The 22,227-nt window shown below is 37.9% G+C and overlaps 1 protein-coding gene across 5 annotated transcripts in view; it reads right to left on the reverse strand.

Moving 5' to 3' along the window:
• Positions 1 to 774: 774 nt before the first annotated feature.
• The window catches only part of ZNF41 (zinc finger protein 41), a 43,137-nt gene continuing 21,684 nt past the window's right edge, over positions 775 to 22,227 (reverse strand). For 4 of the 5 annotated variants that reach the window (XM_061409918.1, XM_061409919.1, XM_061409916.1 and 1 more), the window contains 4 exons: positions 14,437 to 14,557; positions 14,076 to 14,171; positions 6,516 to 6,542; positions 775 to 4,058 (listed from right to left, as the gene is read on the reverse strand). In XM_061409918.1, the coding sequence (XP_061265902.1) occupies positions 2,020 to 4,058; positions 6,516 to 6,542; positions 14,076 to 14,171; positions 14,437 to 14,557 (2,283 nt within the window). In that variant the 3' untranslated portion in view covers positions 775 to 2,019. The remainder of the gene's footprint in view (positions 4,059 to 6,515; positions 6,543 to 14,075; positions 14,172 to 14,436; positions 14,558 to 22,227) is intronic. The other variant, XM_061409921.1, reaches the window with a different exon arrangement.

Here is a 22,227-nt window from a genome sequence, read left to right on the forward strand (position 1 = left end):
AAATTAAATCACACTGAGATATCACTATACATCCAGCATAATGGCTATAGTTTAAAAAAAAAAAGATGGAAAATACCAAGTATTGACAAGGAGCAACTAGAACTCATATACTGTGTTGGTGGGAGTGTACACTGGTGCAGTCACTTTGGAAAACTAGTTTCATAAACTAGCTGAGCATATGGATACAATATAATCTGGCAGTTCAACTCCTAGATATATGCCTAACAGAGTTCATAAATATGTTCACCAATAGATAGGTACTAAAATATTTATACTAGCACTATTTCCAATAGCTCTAAGCTACAAACAACACAAATGTCCATTAACAATAGAATGGATAAATATATTGTTGAATTTTCAGAGTATAATTTAACATGACAATAAGAATGAATTACCTATAACTACATTTAACAATATGGACAAATCTCACATTTATAATGTGAATGAAAGAAGACACTTAACAGTATATTACCAAAATATGAAATATAACTACTGAGTGAATTTATATAAAATACCAAGCAGACAAAACTATTTAAGTCAAGATAGTGTTTACCTAGTGTGGGAGGTGGACAATAAGCCCTGGAAGGGCGCACAGGGAGTTTTTCTGGGGTGCTAGTCATGTTCTGTTTCTTGATCTGAGTGTGTTCAGTTTCTTAGAATTCATTGAACTGTATGCTTATGACATATGCATTTTCAGTATGCATTATACTTTAATTAAAAAGTTAAAAACAAAATAAAACTACATGCTAGAAAGAAAGCCCCTTTTCTTATGAGTATTTTAAAGATTTTTTAATTAAAAACAAGGAAGTGTTTACATATCAGTGCTTAAAAAAAGCAGTGCTCTTTTTAGAGAAGTCTTCCGGTTATTCAACTATAATTATAATCATATCTTAGGCTAAATAACTAATGCAACATGACTTTATCCCATAGCAATCCACACAAAATTACTCTTAATGTGCACATAAAAATGAATATATAAAATTAACTACCTTGGAAGAAAACCCACCATTTTATGTATTGAAACCCAATTTCTTTAACTGTTGTTTTTCAAACAGGAATCCCAAAGAAAGCAGAAGCTTCAGCAGAAGTCCAGAGTGCTGTGGCTCAGTTTCATTGTCTTAGGTTCAGTTACTAAGGGGATAAGAAGTTTATGGTCTGCAGCTTACCTAAATGATAGCTTTGGGAGTACAGACTAGAAGGTATGCTCACTACTTTCAAGTGTGAATCACCTGCTGCCACAGCATGGAATTGATAAGGGAACAACTGCCACCTTTAGGCATATGTAACATTTAATAACTATATTCCTGTAACATAGGCTAGAGCTATGTTTAATTTGCCAATGCATAAAGTCAGAAATTAAATTAACAAATTTTGTTTCATATTTTAAAAATATACCATGGTGATGTCTCAAAGGGAAGAAAAAGAGCGCTTCCTCAGGGCAATCTTTTCCGTGTCTTAAATGTCAATTATCATAAAAACTTTCGGCTTCTACTCATAGACCTATTAATATATTCCCAAATTGGTTTTTGCCTTGACTTCAATGTCCTAGAAGTGTTTGGACAATGAATGCTCTTCTCCCCACCTTAGAAATTTGAAAAAAATTGGTCAGTATTGAGTAGTTTTACATTTCAGGGTGTGAAGAACAAATCAGTGCTGAATTGATAAAGCCCTTTATCCAAAAAGTGAAGCACAAGAGATTACATCTCCTGGGGTCTCTATTTCTACCATTTGCAGGAGAATGAGAGTGTCTGTGTGAATCATGAAACCAACCAGGGCTATTGCTCAAATGCTTTACCAAAGTGGCTCCCTACACATATAATTGCATATCAACTTGTATTCCACCTGACTGAAGAATACTTGGCTTTGTTGACCTTCTGTTCACTGAAGCTATTTGTAGTCTGTCATATCTACTCCCCCTGCGCAATGATTGCAGCATCAGGTACTCCTTGTTGCCTCTGTGAGACAGCTGATGCACATCCCATTATGACTTCCAGCTGAAGGTATTTTCAGTCACCGGATTTATAGTTTTTCTGCACTATGAGTTTTCTGATGTTTAATAAGATTTGATCTGTCTGTGAAGGCCTTCTGACATTGTGTGCAAGCATAAGCTTTCTTTCTTGTGTGAATTATCTGATGCATACTTAGTGTTGCTTTCTGGATGAAAGCTTTCCCACATTTACTGCATTCGTAGTGTCTTTCTCCAGTATGAGATTTCTGATGGATAGAGAGGCGTGACTTCCAGGTGAAGGTTTTTCCACAATCACTACATTTATAGGGTTTCTCTCTAGTGTGGATTTTCTGGTGTGTTATGAGATTCGACCTGTCAGTGAAAGCCTTTCCACATTCAGCACATATGTTGGGTTTCTCTCCTGTGTGAATTTTTTGATGCACTCGGAGTTGTGACTTCTTTGTGAAGCATTTCCCACAGTCACTGCATGCATAAGGCTTCTCTCCAGTATGAATTCTATGGTGTGCAATGAAGTGTGACTTTTGGATGAAGGCCTTCCCACATTCAGGACAAGCGTAGGGTTTTTCTCCTGTATGGATTCTCTGATGTACACTGAGTGTTGATTTCTGGATAAAAGCTTTGCCACATTCATTGCATTCATAGTGTCTCTCTCCAATATGAGATTTCTGATGTATTTTGAGGCGTGACTTCCATATGAAGGCCTTTCCACAGCCATTGCATTTATAGGGTTTTTCTCCAGTATGAGTTTTCTGGTGTTTAATGAGATTTGACTGATCACTGAAAGCCTTCCCACATTCGGCACACATATATGGCTTCTCTCCAGTATGAGTTTTCTGATGTGTAGTGAGATTTGTCCTATGAGTAAAGACCTTTCCACATTCTGTGCATATATAAGGTTTTTCTCCTGTATGAATTCTTTGATGCACATGCAGCTGTGATTTCTTAATGAATGATTTTCCACAGTCACTGCATTCATAAGGTTTTTCTCCTGTATGAATTCTCTGATGTGTATTGAAATGGGATTTCTGGATGAAGGCCTTTCCACATTCAGTGCATATATAGGGTTTTTCTCCTGTGTGAATTCTCTGATGCATCCTGAGAGCTGATTTTCTTGTGAAGGCTTTCCCGCATTCACTGCATGCATAGTGTTTCTCTCCAGTATGAGTTTTTTGATGTATACTGAGGTCAGAGTTCTGAGAAAATCCTCTTCCACATTCATTGCATTCATAAGGTTTTTCTCCTGTATGAATTCTCATATGTCTAAAGAGATATGATCTGTGGAAAAAGGCTTTTCCACATTCACTGCATTTATAGGGTTTCTGCCCAGTATGAATTTTCTGATGTGTAATGAGGTTTGACCTGAGGGTAAAAGCCTTCCCACATTGAATACATATAAAAGGTTTCTCTCTTGTGTAAACACTTTGAGGTACCTCAATTTGTGGCTTCTGAGTGAAGATATTCTCATCCTTATTGCGTTCATGGGATTTTTCTCCAGCATTAATTCTCTGATGCTCAAAAAGATGTGACTCCTGGGTAAAGGTATTCACATATTCAGTACATATATAAAGTTTCTCTCCAGTATGAATTTTTTGATGGTGGGCGAGAACTTGTTTGTGGTCAAGATGTTTTTCACATTGATTAAGTTCATAGGAGTTTGTTCCTATATTAGCATTCTCATTCTTAGTAAAGGAAGAGCTATGTGCAAAATTGTTACCATTTCCAAAAATCTTATCAAAGTTCTTTGGTGCATTGCTTTTATTGTGATTATGTAAATTTAAAGTATGCTTCAAACTTTTTCCAAATGTATCAAAGTTATGGAGTCTTTTAATTGAAGGAACAAGCCTGGTACTCACATGAATTATTTTTTCAATATTTTTATATTCATAGCCCCTCTCCTTAGTCAATACTTTCACATGACTTAAAGGGTTATTTTGGTTTTCTTGATTTCTTTCTAGCTGGTCATTACCTTGCCACAGTTCTTCTATAATGGAACACAATGAATCTTTTCCTATGGATTGACCAATTTTCTCACAGTGGAATGAAACTTCTCCAGAAATTCTCTGTTGTTGAGTTTGCCCAATATCCTCATCTAAAAAGAAGAAAAAAATGAAAATGACTCCAGAACAGTTATCATGAAGTTTGGACAGGATGAACAAAAAAATAGAAGAGTCCATATAACAATCATGAAAATTCTTCTAGAATACTTAATATATGCAAAACAATTATATACCATTTATGATGTACCAGGTACTATTTCCAAGTGTTTTACACAAAATAGCTCATTTAATCTTCACTAAACCCTAATGGGTAGCTATCATTATCAATCATGTTTCATAGAAGAGAGAACAGAAGCACAGAGAAGTTATGTAACTTGCTGAAGATTAAATAGCTAAATAAGTAAAGAGATGGGGTTTGAACCCTGGGAATCCATATCCACTATGTAGGACACTGAGTAGGGTAATCAGAAGAAGAAACTGAAGTCTGTTATGGGTGAAGCATGAAAGGAAGAAATATTTCAGAATGCATGTCCTTATTATACATTAGCTCTAAAAACTTAATAATCTCTCTTCGTCCTTTTGTTTTTCCCTCTGAACTATTATGAGCATCTCCATTAAATTTATAGTCCTCAAATACCAATTCCTCTATATCTATAGGAAAAATATATGCTTTCAACAAGTGTCAAATAAGGCAAGCCATCCATCTATGGTAGAAACTATAAGCCATCCACCAGTATCTATTCACCTCTTCTTTTATAGAAATAGAACATAGCTGGGCTTTACCTTTATCAGTCTCACTTTGTTCTTACCAGTAGAGTGTGAGCAGAAGTGACATTTGCTGCACCTGGGCCAGGCCTTAAGACAGTGGGCAAATCTCCACTTCTCCCTTCCCCAGCCCAGAGGACTCAACAATGATCCAACATCAACCAACCCAGCTGACAACAATGGCCTAGGAGATGGCAGAGCAATAACTTGGAACATGGTTCCCGAATAACCCTACAGGATCAGAGTTGATTTGTTGAATGGACCCATTCACCTGAGAATGCTTATATAAGAGAGGATATAGCTATACTAAGCTTGTTGCTTTGCTCTCTGTGCATATTCAAAATGTATTGCCCTTGATATCAGCTCTAATTTCAGTATACCTCTAGGGAGGTGTATAAATGAATGCCTGTTATGAATGTATAAAGCAGATATGGTACCACTCATACTGATACTCAATTTGGCACAATTCTGTTACAACATAAAGAATTAACACACAAAGGCTGCAATTATTAACATTTCATGCAGTTATCTTCCCTTTCTAAATATAATCTATAGTCTTTTGAATTCCTCTGAGCATATGCTTAAGGAATCCTTCTGAAAGAGAACAAAGTACCTTCCTCTGACTGTCTCTCCAAATTCAATACATTTAAGTTTAATAAATATTCTCCATGCTTTGCTTCAGAAAAACTGAAGAATTAAGTGCTCCAGTTATCAATTTATTGCCTTTTAACCCCGAATCACACTTCCTTGCCCACTCTACAAAAATGGATCTGAGTCTCTTTTCCTTTGGCAGCTGGCATGATGTTGAACCTTATCAACGCAGGGTGATGGAGAAACACTGGAAGAAGGGGTTTTGCTTCCTGGTTCTAGTGAGCTCACTCAGCATGCTCCTCCAGCAAGGGCAGCTTGTTTAACACCAGGCTCCAGAAGTGTGGTGGCTTCAGCAGCATCTGGCTCCTGATGCACATGCAGTTTCCCAGCCACCCAGATCTTGAAGTGCAGGTGACTTCTTTAGCACCCAACTCCTGCTGCTCCTATGGCTTCCCAAGAACCCAGCTTCTGCAATTCTTTGCAGCCAGAAGCACCCAGCACTTCTGGCACTCCTCTCAGATGATTTGCAGTGGGATATTTCCAGTGAGACACTGCCCCATGATCAGTTTTTTCTGGAACCAAAGAGGACAGATTTCCAGCAAGTTTCACCAGTGCAGCACAACAGCAACTCTTCTGCCATGCTATGAGCCATGGATATGCCCTCCCTATAAGGTCTGTATTCATCTGTGGGAAGCAGAGGAGGCTCTTCTTTGGGTGTTCCTTCACAGCCCTTGAGATACTCTCACACACTAATCTATTTCTTTATTCATTAGAGTTCTCTTTACTCTTACTGGCTAATCCCTTATTACTTCAATCCCACAATAGTCAATAATTAATGTTAAACTTTTCCTGTTCAAATTAGTATGTGGTTTCTTTCCCCAATTAGGCCCTACGTTATACAATAAGAAACTGGCTTTCTTTCTTCAGTGTAAGAATGGATTTTTTAAAACTCCTTTTTCATTATAGTTTATCATAGGATATTGAATTTATTTCCATGTGCTATACAGTAGGACCTTGCGGTTTTTCCATCCTATATATAATAGTTTGATCTGCTAATCCCAAACTCCCAGTCCACCCCTCCTCCACCTGGCAACCATAAGTATGTTCTCTATGTCTGTGAATCTGAGAAGCAGGCTCTTAATTCTGGGAGCTTTCTAAAAACATACAAGTAAAAGCCTTAGTTAGGGGCTTACCTGATGGTTCAGATGTAAAGAATCCACCTGCAATGCAGGAGACATAGGTTTGATCCTTGAGTTGGGAAGATCCCCTGGAGAAGGGAATGGCTACCCACTCCAGTATTCTTACCTAGAGAACTCCATAGACAGAGGAGATTGGCAGGCTACAGTTCATGAGTTTGCAAAGAGTCAGACATGATTGAGCAACTAACACTTCACACAAAAGCCTCAGTTACTACATGGCCTAAAATCCTGTTTTCCCTGAGTTCCTGTGGGATGGAGGATGAGAAAAAAGAAGGCGCCAAACATTCTGGAGTACTTAAGAGCCATTACATGAAATAGTGAAATCTGATCACAAGGTGAAAATGTATCATCTGGATAGAGAGAGCACAGAGTAGGACCAGATTAGGGAAACACTATCAAATATGGCAGACATCAAGAAGACATTAAAAATGTACAGCAAAAGAATTAACAAAATGAAGAGAAAACCTCTGGAATGGCAGAAGATATTTACAAATCATATATCTGATAAGGAGTTAATAGGCAAAATATATAAAGAACACACACAGCTCAATAGCAAAAAAGCAAAAACAAACAAACAAACAAACCAATTAAAATGGGCAGAGAAACTGAATAGACATTTTTCCAAAGAATCTGTGCAAGTGACCAATAGCTACATGAATAGGTGCTCAATATCAGTAATCCTCAGGGAAATGAAAGTCAAAACCGCAATGGATATCACTTCACATCTATTAGAATGGCCATTATCAAAAAGATAAGCAATAGCAAGTGTTGGCAAAGAGGTGGAGAAAAGGGAACCCTTGTGCACTGTTGGTGGGAGTGTAAATTGGTGCAGCCACTGTGAAAAACAGTATGGAGGTTCCTCAAAAAATTGAAAGTAGACCCATAATTCCACTTCTGGGCATATATTCAAAGGAATTGAAATCAGGATCCTTTAGAAATATCTGCTCTCCCATGTTCATTGCAGCATTATTCACAACAGCAAGATATGAAAACAACCCAAGTGTCTGTCAACACTGAATGGATAAAGATGTGGTATACATATACAATGGAATATTACTAATATCATACATGAAAATGAAGGACATTGTGCCATTTGCTACAACTTGGCTGAACGTTGAGGACATCATGCTAAGTGAAATAAGTCAGACAAAGACAAATATTGCATGGTATTATCACTTGTATATGGAATCTATAAAAGCCAGACTCAGAGAAAGAGTAGAGTAGTGGTTCCTGAGGACTGGAGGGTGGAGAGAATGGGGAGATACTGGTCAAAGAGCACCAACTTCCAGTTACGAGATGAACAAGTTCTGGGAACCTATTGTGCAGCGTGGGGACTATAAATAATGATATTGCATCATAAACTTGCATGTTGCCTAGAGAGTAGATCTTAAATGTTTTTACCACAAAAAAGAAATAGTAACTGCAATAAGATGGAAGTGGTAGCTAACCTTATGGCAGTAATCAGTTTGCAGTATATAAATATATCAAATCATTTATATATCTGAATTGAAAAAGTTGATAATATTAAGATGCTAATTACCTCTAAACTGATTAAATTTAATCACAATCAAAACTCACTTTCATAGCAACAAAAAAATGACTATAAAATTCAAATGGATACACAAAGTACTTACAGTAGCCAAATGAATTTGAAAAAGAACAAACTTGGAGGACTAATACTACATGATTTAAAATTTATTACATAGCTACAGTAATCAAGACTGTGTGGGAATGGTGTAAATACAGATGAATACTTCAGTGGAACAGAATGAAGAGTCTAGTAAGAGACCCACACACATATGACAACTGATTATCAATAAAAGTGCAAAGGCATTTCAGTTGAAAGGATGGTTTTTAAATAAATGATGCTGAAATGATTGAATAGCTATGTGCAAAAACAAAAACACAAAACTTTGATCCATACTTTAAATCACATACAAAAATTAATGCAAAATGAATCATAGAACTAAATGTAAAACCTAATTTTTCTGTGACCTTGGATTAGGTGAAGATTTCTTAGATGCAATACCAAAAGCACAACCCAAAAAGCAAGAAAAAAAGATAAATTAGACTTTGTTAAAATTTTAAATGCCCCATGAAAGATAATTGATACGCAAATAAAAAGAAAAAATTTGCAAAACACATATCTGATAAATAGCTTTTGTCTTGAATACATAATGAACTTTAAAACTCAACAATAAGAAAACAATGTTTCCTATAGAAACTAGGCAAAAGATTTATAAAAACACTTCACCAAAGAAGATATATAGATGTCAAATATTAGATATTATGGAAATACTAATTAAAACCTCAGTAAGATACAACTATCTTACTGTTAGAATGGCTAAAATTTTTTAAATGGACAATTCCAAGTGCTGGTGAGAATGTAGATCAACCAGAACTCTCATACATAGCTGGTTAGAATTTAAAATTGTAGAGTCACTTTGGAAAACAATTTGGCAGTTTTTAATAAAGTTAACATATACTTACTATACAACCCAGCAATCTGACTCATAGATATTTACCCAAGTGAATGAAATCTCATCATCACATAAAATATGTAAACATATTTATAGCACCTTTATTCATTATCACCCAAACTGGAAACTATCCAAATACCCTTGAGATCATTGAAGATGGCAGAGTAGAAGGGTGTACACTCATCTCCTCCTGTGAGAGCACTGAAATCACAACTAGCTGTTAAACAATCATAAACAGGAGGACATTGGAACCCACCAAAAAAGATACTCCATGTCCAAAAACAAAGAAGCCACAAGAAGATGGTAGAGGGATTGCAATCATGATAAAAATCAAATCTTATACCCACCAAGTGAGCAACTCAAAAACTGGAGAACAATACCAAAGAAGCTCTCCCACTGTTGTGAAGGTTCTGAGCCCCATGTCAGGCTTTCTAGCCTGGGGATCTGGCAAGGGACTAGGAATCCCCAGGGAATCTCACATTGAAGGGCAGTGGGATTTGATTACAGGATTTCCACAGGACTGGGGGAAACAGACTCCATTCTTGGAAGGCACACACAAAATCCTGTACCCAGCAGGACTCAGGGGAAAGGAGCAGTGACCCCACAGGAGACTGAACCAGACATACCCGCTAGTGTTGGGGGATCTCCTCTGGAGGTGTGGGTCGGCAGTGGCTTTCTATGGGGATGGGTGCACTGGAAGTAGCAGTCCTGGGAGTTGCCCCTTGGTGTGAACCCTCTTGGGAGTTTGGCATTCACCCTACCATAGAGCCTGTAGACTCTAGGGCTGGGTCGCCAAAGGCCAAACAACTACCAGGAGGGGAGCACAGCCCCCACCCATCAGCAGGCAATCGGATTAAAGTTTTACTGAGCACAGCCTGCCCACCAGAGCAAGACCCAGTTTTTCCCACCACCAGTCCTTCCCATCAGGAAGCTTGCACAAGCCTCTTAGCCTCATCCACTGGAAGGCAGACAGAAGAAACAGAACTACAGTACTGAAGCCTCCAGAATGAAAACGACAATCACAGAAAGTTAATCAAAAATGAAAAGGCAGAGGATTATCTCCCAGATGAAGGGACAAGATAAAACCCCAGAAAAACAACTAAACAAAGTGGAGATAGGCAACCTTCTAGAAAACGAATTCAGAATAATGATAGTAAAGATGATCCAGGATCATCCAGGATTTTGGAAAAAGAATGGAGAAGATGCAAGAAATGTTTACCAAAGACCTAGAAGAACTAAAGAACAAACAGAGATGAACAATACACTAGAAGGAATCAATATAGAATAACTGGGACAGAAGAATGGATAAGTGAGCTGGAAGACAGAATGATGGAAATCACTGCCACAAATATAGAAATATAGAAAAAGAATACAGAAAAAGAATGAAAAGAAATGAAGACAGCCTAAGAGACCTCTGGGACAACATTAAACACACCAACATTCACAACACAGAGTCCCAGAAAGAAGAGAGAGAGAAAGAACCCACAAAAATATTTGAAGAGATAATAACTGAAAACTTCCCTAACATGGGAAAGGAAATAGTTAACCAAGTCCAGGAAGCACAGAGAATCCCAAGCAGGATAAACCCAAGGAGGAACACACCAAGACACATAATAATCAAACTGACAAATACCCTTCAGTTGGTGAATGGATGAACTGTGGTACATCCATGCTATGGAATACTACTCAGCAATAAAAAGGAATCAAGCTATGGAAAACACAACAGTAGGAGTAAGTTTTGAAAGCATCATGCTAAGTAAAAGCAGCCAGGCTCAAAAAGCTTCATACTGTATGATTCCATTTATATGACATTCTGAAAAAGGCAAAACTACAGAGACAGAAAAGAGATTAGTATTTTCCAGGTCTGTAAGCAGTGGGAAGGAGTGACACAATAAAGGACCTGAGGTAATTTTTGTTCTATATCTTGATTATCATGGTGGTTACATGACTGTATGCATTTGTCAAAACTCATAGAATTATTATTATTATTATTTTATTTTGTCCACACTCTGAGGCTTGTGGAATTTTTATTCCCTGACTAGGAATCAGGCCTTCAGCAGTGAAAGCACTGGGTCCTAGCCACTGAACTGTCAGGGAATTCCCCAAAACTCATAGAATTATTAATAAAAATAAACCTCATAGAATCATAAGACATGTTAAAAGTGGAGTTGCACAAAGGTTATACAAAACATTCAGACACACGTTTGAATTGGAAATACATGGCCATGTTTTTTGTCTTTTTGAATGAACACTTATATGTGAATAATACTAGGTTTTTTTTTTCATAAAGCTAATGTCAAAATAAATAGAAACATTTTAGGCAATGAAATCTGTCATTAGTATTTGAAGTGAACTAATAAAAAGAATGGAATCAGCAACTATAATCAGTAATAGAAAAATTATAATCCAGGCATAAGAAAATATGGAGCTGGTTTTGGATGGAACTGAAAGGGTAACAGGCAGGAAGGCTAGGGGTCTCCAAACAGGAAATAGGCTGCAAGTGTCAGACATTTTTTATCTCTGTCTTAAGCTGCAAGAGGAAACAAACTACAAGTGTCAGGTTTTTTTCCCCTTTCTATACAAATTTAAATCTGCCTGCAGTGCAGGAGACCCGGGTTCGATCCCTAGGTTGGGAAGATCCCCTGGAGAAGGAAATGGCAACCCACTCCAGTATCCTTGCCTGGAAAATCTCATGGACAGAGGAGCCTGGTGGGCTGCAGTCCATGGGGTCGCAAAGAGTCAGGCACAACTGAGTGACTAACACACATGCAAATTTAAAAGGGGGTTTCTTTTAAAATTCTGTGCTGCCATGACAACACCTGGTTCCACCTGAACTTAACTTTTCTCAAACGAACTTATGGAAATATTTTTCTTAAGCTATGTTAATGAATGTATTTACCCTAGACTCTGTCTTTCTTCAAGTCAGTTCTGCCTAAGACTCAGAACCAACTTGACAAACCAATATGCTTTATTCATGCAAATGTTCTCTTAAGCTATGTTAATGAGACTATGTCTTTGCTTGGAAACCTGCCTTTCTTCAAGATTCATGTCAATTGTTTTATGGCCCAGGACAACTCACCTTGTGCCAATATTACCTCAAAATGCATGTTGTGGGTGAGGGGCCTGGTGCCAGTCTCTGAGTTTGGAGACATTTCCTTTCTCTAATTAGCAGCCTGCTCAGTTCAGTTCAGTCTCTCAGTCGTGTTCCGACTCTTTGCTAGTAGCTATATAACTTCTGGCTAAAGACTAGAAGCTGTCTCTATCTCTTTTATACTTTAATAAAACTTTATCACACAAAAGCTCTGAGCGATCAAGCCTCATCACTGGCCCTGGATCAAATTCCTCTCCTCTGGAGGCCAAGAATCTTGGCATCTTTAATGGCTCAACCTTTCAGAACTAAGAAGCAACAACCTTTCAGAACTAAGAAGATGGGAATTAAGAAGATGGATTGAGAACTAAAAATGATATTTGCAAAAATGAAAAAGCAATAGGAACTGCAGAGTGATTAATTTAAAATGACTGAAAGATTTAAGAAACATTGACAGAATATGACAAAAGTTGGAAGGTGAGAAGGGCTTCTGATATATGAGGTAATGATCTCAATTTCTGATATACTGAATAGTAAGAGAAACATCTCAAGGGAACTTTCTGAGTAGCTAAATATAGTGCTAAAAAGTACTAGGGAAAAAAAGACTTGAGATGTCAAAAGCAGAGTCATCAGAATTTCAGGATGGATGAATCTTTGCATATATATAAGACTGGTGAACAGTACACAGTCTATAGGGAAATCTCATTTATGAGGATAATGAGGAAATGCCTGGAAAAGCAGGAAAATAAAAAAACTGGATGCAAATCAGTATGAACCAGAGTAAATTTAATCAAAACAAGGGGAAGATGAGCAAGGTCACTCAAAGGAGTGAAACTCAAGAGACCACAACAGGTCAGTGATGAAATGCTCAAACTAAATACTGGAGAAATGAGAAATAAAAAATGAGATTCCACTTTATACCCATTGTTGGCCAAAAAATGAGAAACATTCAGGATGAGAATATACAATGATCTCAGGCAAACCCTCTTTTCTATACATCCCTGAGAAAATCTCACACTCTATAAAGGAACATTTGTGTAGAAATGTATTGTAGAATTGTTTGTCTTAGATGGGCGTTAATGAAAACCTAGGTTCCACCACTGGATGAATGGTTCAATAAGATGTGGTACTGGCACACTGTGGAATACTATGCAGCATAGTATTCTACTATAAAAGACCCAGATGCTGGAAAAGATTGAAGGCAAAAGGAAAAAGGGGTGGCAGAGGATGAGATGGTTAGATAGCATCACCAACTCAATGGACATGAATCTGAGCAAACTCCAGGAGATAGTAAAGGACAGGAGAGCCTGGCATGCTGCAGTCTATGGGGTCGCAAAGAGTTAGACATGACTTAGTGGCTGAGCAACAACCACAAGTAAACTCATACTTTAGGCTTTAAGAGAATACCACACAAATTCAAAGATCAAATACCTTAGATCTGTTACCAGTGGGAGGAGGCATAAGGGATGGATATGAGGAATTAGAATAAAAGGGAAGAAAAATTAAAATACCTAAATGTACAAGGAAAGAACCTAAGATAAGAGGGTGGGAGTGGAGTAGGAAGAATAAAAGTTTCCAGGTAAAATAGTTTCCCAGGTAGCACTAGTGATAAAGAATCCACCTGCAGTGCAGGAGACATAAGAGACACAGGTTCAATCCCTGGGTCGGGAAGATCCCCCGGAGAAGGAAATGGCAACCCACTTCAATAAGATACGGTGCTATATATGTGCTGGTACAGAGGGTACAGAGGTTAGAGACAGCTCTTTTATCAAAAAGCAAAGAAGACAGTGGATATTGGCGAGGGTCATACTTGGGTCATACTTGGCCCTCGGGTATTAAAGGGGCTTCTGTCAACTCTTCCAAGTGACTGCAAAAGTTTAGAGCCTTCAAGACAGGTTATCTTCAGAGCCTTTCCAAGGTATCAGCCTCTCCTAGAAAATCAGATCTACTCCACATCCCCCATTTTCTCAGGTTACACTCACTCACCTGAGCAGCTGTGATGTGGAGTTTCTTTGTCCAATGTCCATGACCCCTCTCCTTGCTCCAGTCTGAAGATGACCTCTGGTTTGGGAACTTGGTAACCTGTGAACAGGACATGATACAGGATTGGGTCCCATTAACTGGGTTTCTAGGCCTTTCAACCACATTTCTATTTGTTAATTCAGGAAAGTAATCCCATTCCCTGGGAATAGAGTAATAATCACAGAAGTGTAAAAGGACTGAAGAATCTCAGACAAATCAAAGATGACACCGTTCCACACTTTAGATGCCCCAGAGTTTTCAGCAGCAGAGAATGGAGGCAGCCTCTCTGAGGCCCCCAGGAAGTGCACAGGGCAGCTGTGCTTACCCACTGCGCACAGGTGGCTGTAGGTCTCCAGTGTCACATCCCAGTACAGGCGCTGCTGAACAGGGTCCAAGTGCTGCCACTCCTCCTGGCTGAAGTCCACGGTGACATCCTCGAATGACACCTGTAAAAATACAATCCCATTCAAGATGACATGGTGAGAACTGGGCGATGGAGGGAAGAGGACTAGGAAGTTAGTTGTTTTTAATGATTTTTACCATAATGTATCATGTAGGCTTTTCACTCAGCAGTTTTGCATTTTATTTTGTGAGAGAAAAACACACTAAAGTATCTTGACATTTGCTATGTATTACATTCATTCATTTACTCATTTAGTCCCTGTTTTTTCAAAAATAAGGATTAAAATAGGCTCCCTTTAAGTCTTCAAGTTAATGTAGGGACTATATATATAATACATTTACTGGTTGATTATGTGCCAGCCAATGGCAATATAGAATTGACTAAAATAAAAAACAACTTGAAAAAAAAAAACTTGGACAACCAACATAAGAAGATACAAAGGGGTCTAAAAGGCATTTCAAAGAAATGTATTGAGGGGAAAAGCAAAACAATAAAACCTTTAATAGGTAACAGGAAAAAAACATAGTATAGATGAATATCTTTATGATCTTGGATTGTGAAAATAATTCTCAAACAGGATGCAAAAAACACTAACCATAAAGGAAAGATTGATATCTGTCTACAATAAAGTTTAAAATTTCTAGTTTTAAAAAAGACCATAAGTGAAAAAAAAGAAAATCCAACAAATAGAAGATATTTCCAGTAAATATTGCTGACAAAGGGCTCCTATCTAGAGAAATGTAAAGAACTCTTAGAAACCAATTTAAAAAAAAAAAAGAGGCCACCTAGTAGAAAAGTGGGCAAAAGATTCAAACAAGCATTTTATGAACGAGGAAATGCAAGGCATTAATAAACACAAAAAGAGTTCAATCTCCTTAGTAACCAGAGAATGGACATTCAGGTAATGAGTTACCATTACACAACTTCTACAATGTCTTAAATGAAGAAGACTGGCAATATCAAGGATGTGGAGAAAAAGTACCCTTATACACAGTTGTTGAGAAGGTTAACTGGTACAGCCACTGTGGAAAACAGTTCCTGAAAGAACTAAAAACAGAACTACCAAATGATTCAGCAGTTCCACTCCTGGGTATATATCCAAAGAAAATGAACACACTAATTTGTTCATAGCAGCACTATTTACAATATCCAAGGCATAGAGGCAACCCAAGTGTCCATCTGCAGAGGAATGGATAAAGAAGATGTAGTATATATATACACAATGGAATACTACTCAGCCATAAAAAAGAGTGGAATTCTGCCATTTGCAACAACATGGATGGACTTGGAGGGTATTAGGCTAAGTGAAGTAAGTCAGACAGAGAAAGCCAAATGCTGTATGATATCACTTATATGTGGAATCTAAAAAATAAAACAAACTGGTGAATATAACAAAAACAGAAACAGACTCACAAACATAGAGAACAAACTAGTGGTTACTGGTGGGGAGAGAGAAGTGAGGAGGGGCAAAGTAATGGGCGGGGATTAAGAGGTACAAACTACTATGTATAAAATAAATAAGCAACAAGGATATATTGCACAGCACAGGGAATATAATAAATATCTTATAATAACTATAAATTGAGTATAATCTTTAGAAACTGTGAATCACTATGTTGTACACCTGAAACACATTTATTACAAATCAACTACACCTCCATAAAAGTTTTTTAAAGACTGGCAATATGAAGTGTTGAAGAAAACATGGTGCAATGAGAACTCTCATATGTCTGATGGAGGCGTATGTTGGTATGACCACACTGGAAAGCATTTTGGCTTCACCTGGTAATGTTGAAGCATGCATACACAAGGACACAGTGATTCCATCCATGGAAATATGCTCAACTGGAATATTTGCTCATGTGCAACAAGAGACATGTCCAAGAGTATTTACAGCAGCATTATTCAAAATGTATATAATATTTCATGATAAAAAGTTTTAAGTTAACAGTAACATAATAGTATCTACTTTCTTTGTGGGAAAATATCAAGGATATTTTCTTAGTTGCTTTTATCTGCATAATCACTAAGCATATACCACATGCCCACCAACTAATCAAGACTGGTTTTTTGGTTAGGGAGATCTGTAGGATTGGGGGAGAGAACCATGTGAATGTATTACTTATTTAAAAATTAAGTTAAAAACTACCAATGGGTCCAAAATGGAATAGACAGAATTCTCCCTATTTCTGGTACTAAGTGCAGCTATGATCTCTGGACATTACATATTAAACAAAGAAGACTGTTAGTTGGAGAGACCTTGGTTAAGGGCCTTGGAACCTGAGGAGTGACACAGTGGTGATTTCCCTGAGTTTTCTTCTTGTTCCATGTATCTTGGACTCGGTGATGGAGAATTTGGCAATCCAGAATGCCAAATGGTGCAGATAAAAATAGCCCCAAGAAAGTCTGCTCTCTCTAGCCAAAGTACCAGGAAAGGGGCAATGTAACAAGGGAGAAAAAATTAGATAATTACTGCCCAATCCCCATTCCCATCAGTAAAGGCTAAACAGGGAGTCCTGGTTTTCATCCCTGCCTGGGAATAATGAGGCCCCTCCCTGACAGTGTAAATTTAGGCCACTGTAAATTTGGGGGGGGGTCCTGAACTTCTATCCCCAACCCAGTAATGAGGTGCCTTTTTTGTCTCCCCACCAGGATGGTGAAAGAGATAGTCTGGTGCGGAGCATGAAATTCCACATCCACCCAGCAGCAGCAAGATGCTTGTCCCCTCTGGGGTGTCAAAAGAGGCCAAGTAGGGACCTGAACTTCCATCTCCACCTGGCAGTAAAAAGGAGATTCTCCTTTTTTTTTTTTTTTTGGTAGAACAGTATTGGAGGGAGCTTGCTAAAAAACAGGATTTAAATAGTATCCAGAATCTCAGAGTTCCCAAAATATCCAGGACATAACTGAAAATCAGGCATCATGTGAAGAAGCAGGAAAATCTCAACTGGAATGAGAAAAGACTGAGATGACACAGATGTTAGAGTTATCCACAATTGTAAAGTAGCCACCATAAAAACGCTTCAATGTATTTAAATGCAAAAATAGTCTCATAATAAAAAAGGATATAAAGAAGAACAGAATGAAAATTTTAGAACTGAAAAATATAACTAAAATTTTAATACTCAATGGATGAGCTCAACAGCAGAATAGAGAGGACAGAGGAAAGAATTAGAGAACTAGATAAAGCAATAGAAACGATCCAATCTGAAGAACAAAAAGAAAATTGATGGGAAAAAATGAGCAGAGCCTCAGGGAAATCTGAGACTATAATAAAAGATCTGGCATTCATGTCATCAGAGTCCCAGGGGAGAGGAGAAAGTATGGGGCTGAAAAGTATTTGAAAAAATTATAGCTGAAAATTTCTCAAATTTTGTAAAAGATATAAACAGAGTTTCAAGATGCTGAGCAAACCCCAAAAGGATAAGCCAAAGAAATTATACCAAGACACATTATAGTCAAACTTCAGAAAACTTAAAGACATAGAAAGAATCTTGAAGTCAGCAAGCGAGAAATGATACCTTACCTATAGGGGAAAAATACATTGACAGCATCTGAAACCATGGTAGAGAGAGGCGGCACAACATTTTTCAAGTGCTGAAAGAAAAGAACTGTCCACTCTGAGTTTCATACCTGGCAAAATTATCCTTAAGAAATGAAATATCATGGCAAATAAATACATGAAAAGATGCTTAGCATCATTAATTATCAAGGAAATGCAAGTCAAAACTACAATGAGATACCACCTCATACTCACTAGGATGGCTAGATCCAAAAACTCAGATAATAACAAGTGCTGGTGAGGATGTGGAGAAATTGAAAACTTCACACACTGGGAATGTAAACTAGTGTGGCTGCTTTAGAGAACAGTCTGGCAGTTCCTCAAATGATTAAACAGAAATTCTGCTCCTAGGTGTATGTATACTTGAGATAAATGAAAATATATGTCCACATAAAAATGTTTACAGGCAGTATTACTTATAACAGCCAAAGGGTGGAAACAATCCAAATGTACATTGGCTGATAAAGGAATAAACATAATGTGGTACACTTGAACAATGGAATACTATTCAGGAATGAAAAGGAATGAATACTGATACATGTTACATGTCCATGCTACACTTCTTCCCTATTTGCCTACTTACATATATACCTAATGAGCTATCATATGGACTGGTGACTTTCTACTTTATTCAGTGGGTTGTAACCTATTATTATCATGATTTATTTTGCTATTGTCCCAGACTTGGCCAGAGGGAGTTTCTTGAAAACATTATGCTGAGTGAAAGATGTCAGACACAAAGATCGCATGTTATATGATTCAATTAATGTGAAATGTCCAGAATAGTGAAGTCTATAGAGACAGAAAGCATATTAGTGATTGCTTAGTGTTGGAGGAGGCAGGGAGGTGAGGTGGAGGAGAGTGGTGGCTAAAGGGTATGAGGTTTCTATCTGAGGTGATGAAAATGTTCTAAAATTGATTTTAGTGATGGTTGCACATATCCATAAACATGCAAAAAACACTGAATTGGACACTTTAAATGAGTAAATTGTATGGTAGGTGAATTATATCTCAATAAAGCTGTTACTAAGAAAGAAGACACAAAGGGGGAAATCAAGATATTCTCAGATGAAGGAAAACTAAGAAAATCTGTTGGCAGCAGATGTACCCTTAAAGGAAGCTTTTTAAATAGGAAGGAGATGATAAAAGAAGTCCTGCAACATCAGGAAAGAAGAAGAATGGAAAAAGAAAAAATGTGAATAAATACAATAGACTTTCCTTTTCCTGTTGGGTTTTCTAAATTACATTTGAAGGTCAAAGCAAAAAGTATAACATTTTTATGATGTGGATCTCCATGTATAGAGGAAATATTTAAGATATTAGTAACAGGTGAGGGTAAAGGGACTTAAAGGGGAACTAAGTTTTCTACACTTCACTCTAACTGATAAAATGTCAACACTAGAGACCTATACAGTGATGGAATAATTCTGTATCCAGATTATTACACAGGAATCTACACATGTGTAAAATGTCAGAGAATAACAAGCACACTGCAGAAATGTCAGTTTCTCGCTTGTGATAATTGTACTCTAGTGATACAGGATGTAACCACTGGGGGAAACTGGGTAAAGGGTTACATGAGACCTCTCTGTACCATCTTCACAACTTCCTGTAAACTTATAATTATTTCCAAATAGAAAGTTTTAACAAACTACTAAATTACCCTCAGAAAGACTGGAGTAGGAGCACAGCAAAAAAGATCAAGATGTTATTAAAAAGGAGCCTTCACAGGGGTTCCCTGGTGGTCTAATGGTTAGGATTCCAGGCTTTCACTGCTGTGGCCCGGGTTCAGTCCCGGGTCAGACTGAGATCCTGCAAGTTGTGCAGCACAGCCAAAAACAAAAACAAACAAACAAAAAAGCAAAAGGAGCGTTCACTTCTTTCCTGTTTATCTGCCTACCTGTGTACCTACCTACCTATTATAGGGACTGGTCACTTTCTACTTTATTCAGTAGATAATAATCTATTACTATTATGATTTCTTTTGCTACTCAAATTGTCCCAGATTTGACCAGAGGGAGATCCTTAAAAGTGGCTCCTTTGTCATTCTGACATGTTCCCATCTTTTGAGTGCTTCATTACTTCCCAGCATAATGAGTTCTTCTATAATCATTTTGTACTTTTCTCTGTTCTAACCCTGGAGTAAGTCATTTCTCCAAGAAGTTCTAGTTCCTATTAGTGACAAATGGTAAATCAAGGTGTACTCATTGTGCCTCGCATATAATCATCCTTTCAGCACTCAGAGCAAGGAATGTTCTTCCTTATATGAGACTGCCAACTAATCAATATAGAAGAAATGATGGAATCAGAAAAACACCATTAGGAAAACAACACAGTTATTAATTGCTACAGGCAAGAATCGTTGCTTGATGCTATAATCAATGGACAAAAGCATGAGAAGCAGGATATTCACATAGTCCCAAAGTATTTTCCCACAAAATACTGGGTTGGCCAAAAAGTTCATTCAGGGTTTTCCACAAAATGTTACAGAAAAACTCAAACGAACTTTTTGGCCAACCCAATAGTTATTCATTACAAAGAGAAAGATAGTAACTTTATATAGTACCTGACCGGCAACATCTTAGCCAGGTGATCAAAGTTAACATTATCAATAAAGGACAAATTAATATTGAATGCTTGCTGATATGACACACTGAGAACACAGCATCATTTCTGTGATATTCCTGACAAAAATGAATACCCTGAATCTAATTATGAGGAAGCAAGAAACAAACCCAAATTGAGGGACATTCTTCCAAATGATGAGTGTCATGAAAGTCAAGGAAGGGCTAGAACTCTTTCAGAAAGGCTAAAGGGACATGAGAACTAACACAATACATGTGCCTGGACTGGATCCTAAATCGGGCAGAAATGCCAAAAAGGACGTATTGTGACAATTGGGGAAACTATTTACAAATGGTATGTTAGTAGAGAATTGATGCTTTCAAACTGTGGTGCTGGAGAAGATTCTTGAGATCCCTTGGACTACAAGGAGAGAAATCAATCCTAAAGGAAATCAACCCTGAATATTCATTAGAAGGACTGATGCCTAAGCTGAAGCTCCAATATTTTGGACACCTGATGTGAAGAGCCGACTCATTGGAAAAGACTCTGATGCTGGGAAAGACTGAAGGCAAAAGTAGAAGGGGGTTACAGAGGATGAGATGGTTAGATAGCATCACTGACTCAACGGACATGAATCTGAGCAAACTACTGAAGATAGTGGACAGAGGAGCCTTTGTGTTCATGGGGTCGCAAAGAGTCAGACACAACTTAGTGATTGAACAACATCATACACATAAATACATTAATTGAGAAGAGAAAGCAAATGTGGCAAAATGTTAACAGTTAGTGATTTGGGGTGAAAGGCAAAAGAATCAAGAGTTTCAAAATGATCAATGCTTTAAAACTCAGGAGAAAACATAGGTGAACATTCGTTTAAGGCAAGGAGTTCCTAAACAGGACAGAAAATGCACTAAGTATCAAGACAAGATCTAGTGATTCAGCTATGAGGAAATGAGGAGCCTTTATTCATTGAAAGACCCTTTGTTCTTTGGGGGCCCTTATTAGTAAGTGTGCAGGGACACAGAGCAGGCACAGAACTCACAGTACCTGCTCCACCACCAGCAGCTCCAGAGGCAGATCCACAAGCACTGGACCATGCCCAGCACTTCTCCACCCACCAGTTCTCCTGAGCACAGCCTCAAAGGTTGCCAAGAGGAGGAACTCCACTGCAGCCTCTAGCCACACACCTGACCTGCTCTCCCTCACTGCCCAAGGGCACTTACCCAGGGGAAGTCCCAGGGTCAGGCTGGAGGGAAGCTCTCATTCTGCCTGCCCACCCTCCTGATCCTTGTTCTCTTGCCTGTGACCTGAGCCAGGACAGACTGGGAGGTGTGTAGGTGACACAGGGGAGGAGCCTCAGATGTGGGGGAGGGGTGGCTACTTGCCAACTAGTGTGGAAAATTTTAAATATTCTACCATTTGGCATTGTTAAACATTTTTTAAAAAAACTTTTTCATTGAATGATAGTTAATTTACAATGTTGTGTTAGTTTCAGGTATACAGCAAACATATATATATATATATTCATATATATGTATGTATTATATATACATATATGTATTCTTTTTCAAACATTGTGAAACATTTTA

Source organism: Bos javanicus, chromosome X, assembly GCF_032452875.1.
Source record: "Bos javanicus breed banteng chromosome X, ARS-OSU_banteng_1.0, whole genome shotgun sequence".
NCBI classification, from domain to species: domain Eukaryota; kingdom Metazoa; phylum Chordata; class Mammalia; order Artiodactyla; family Bovidae; genus Bos; species Bos javanicus.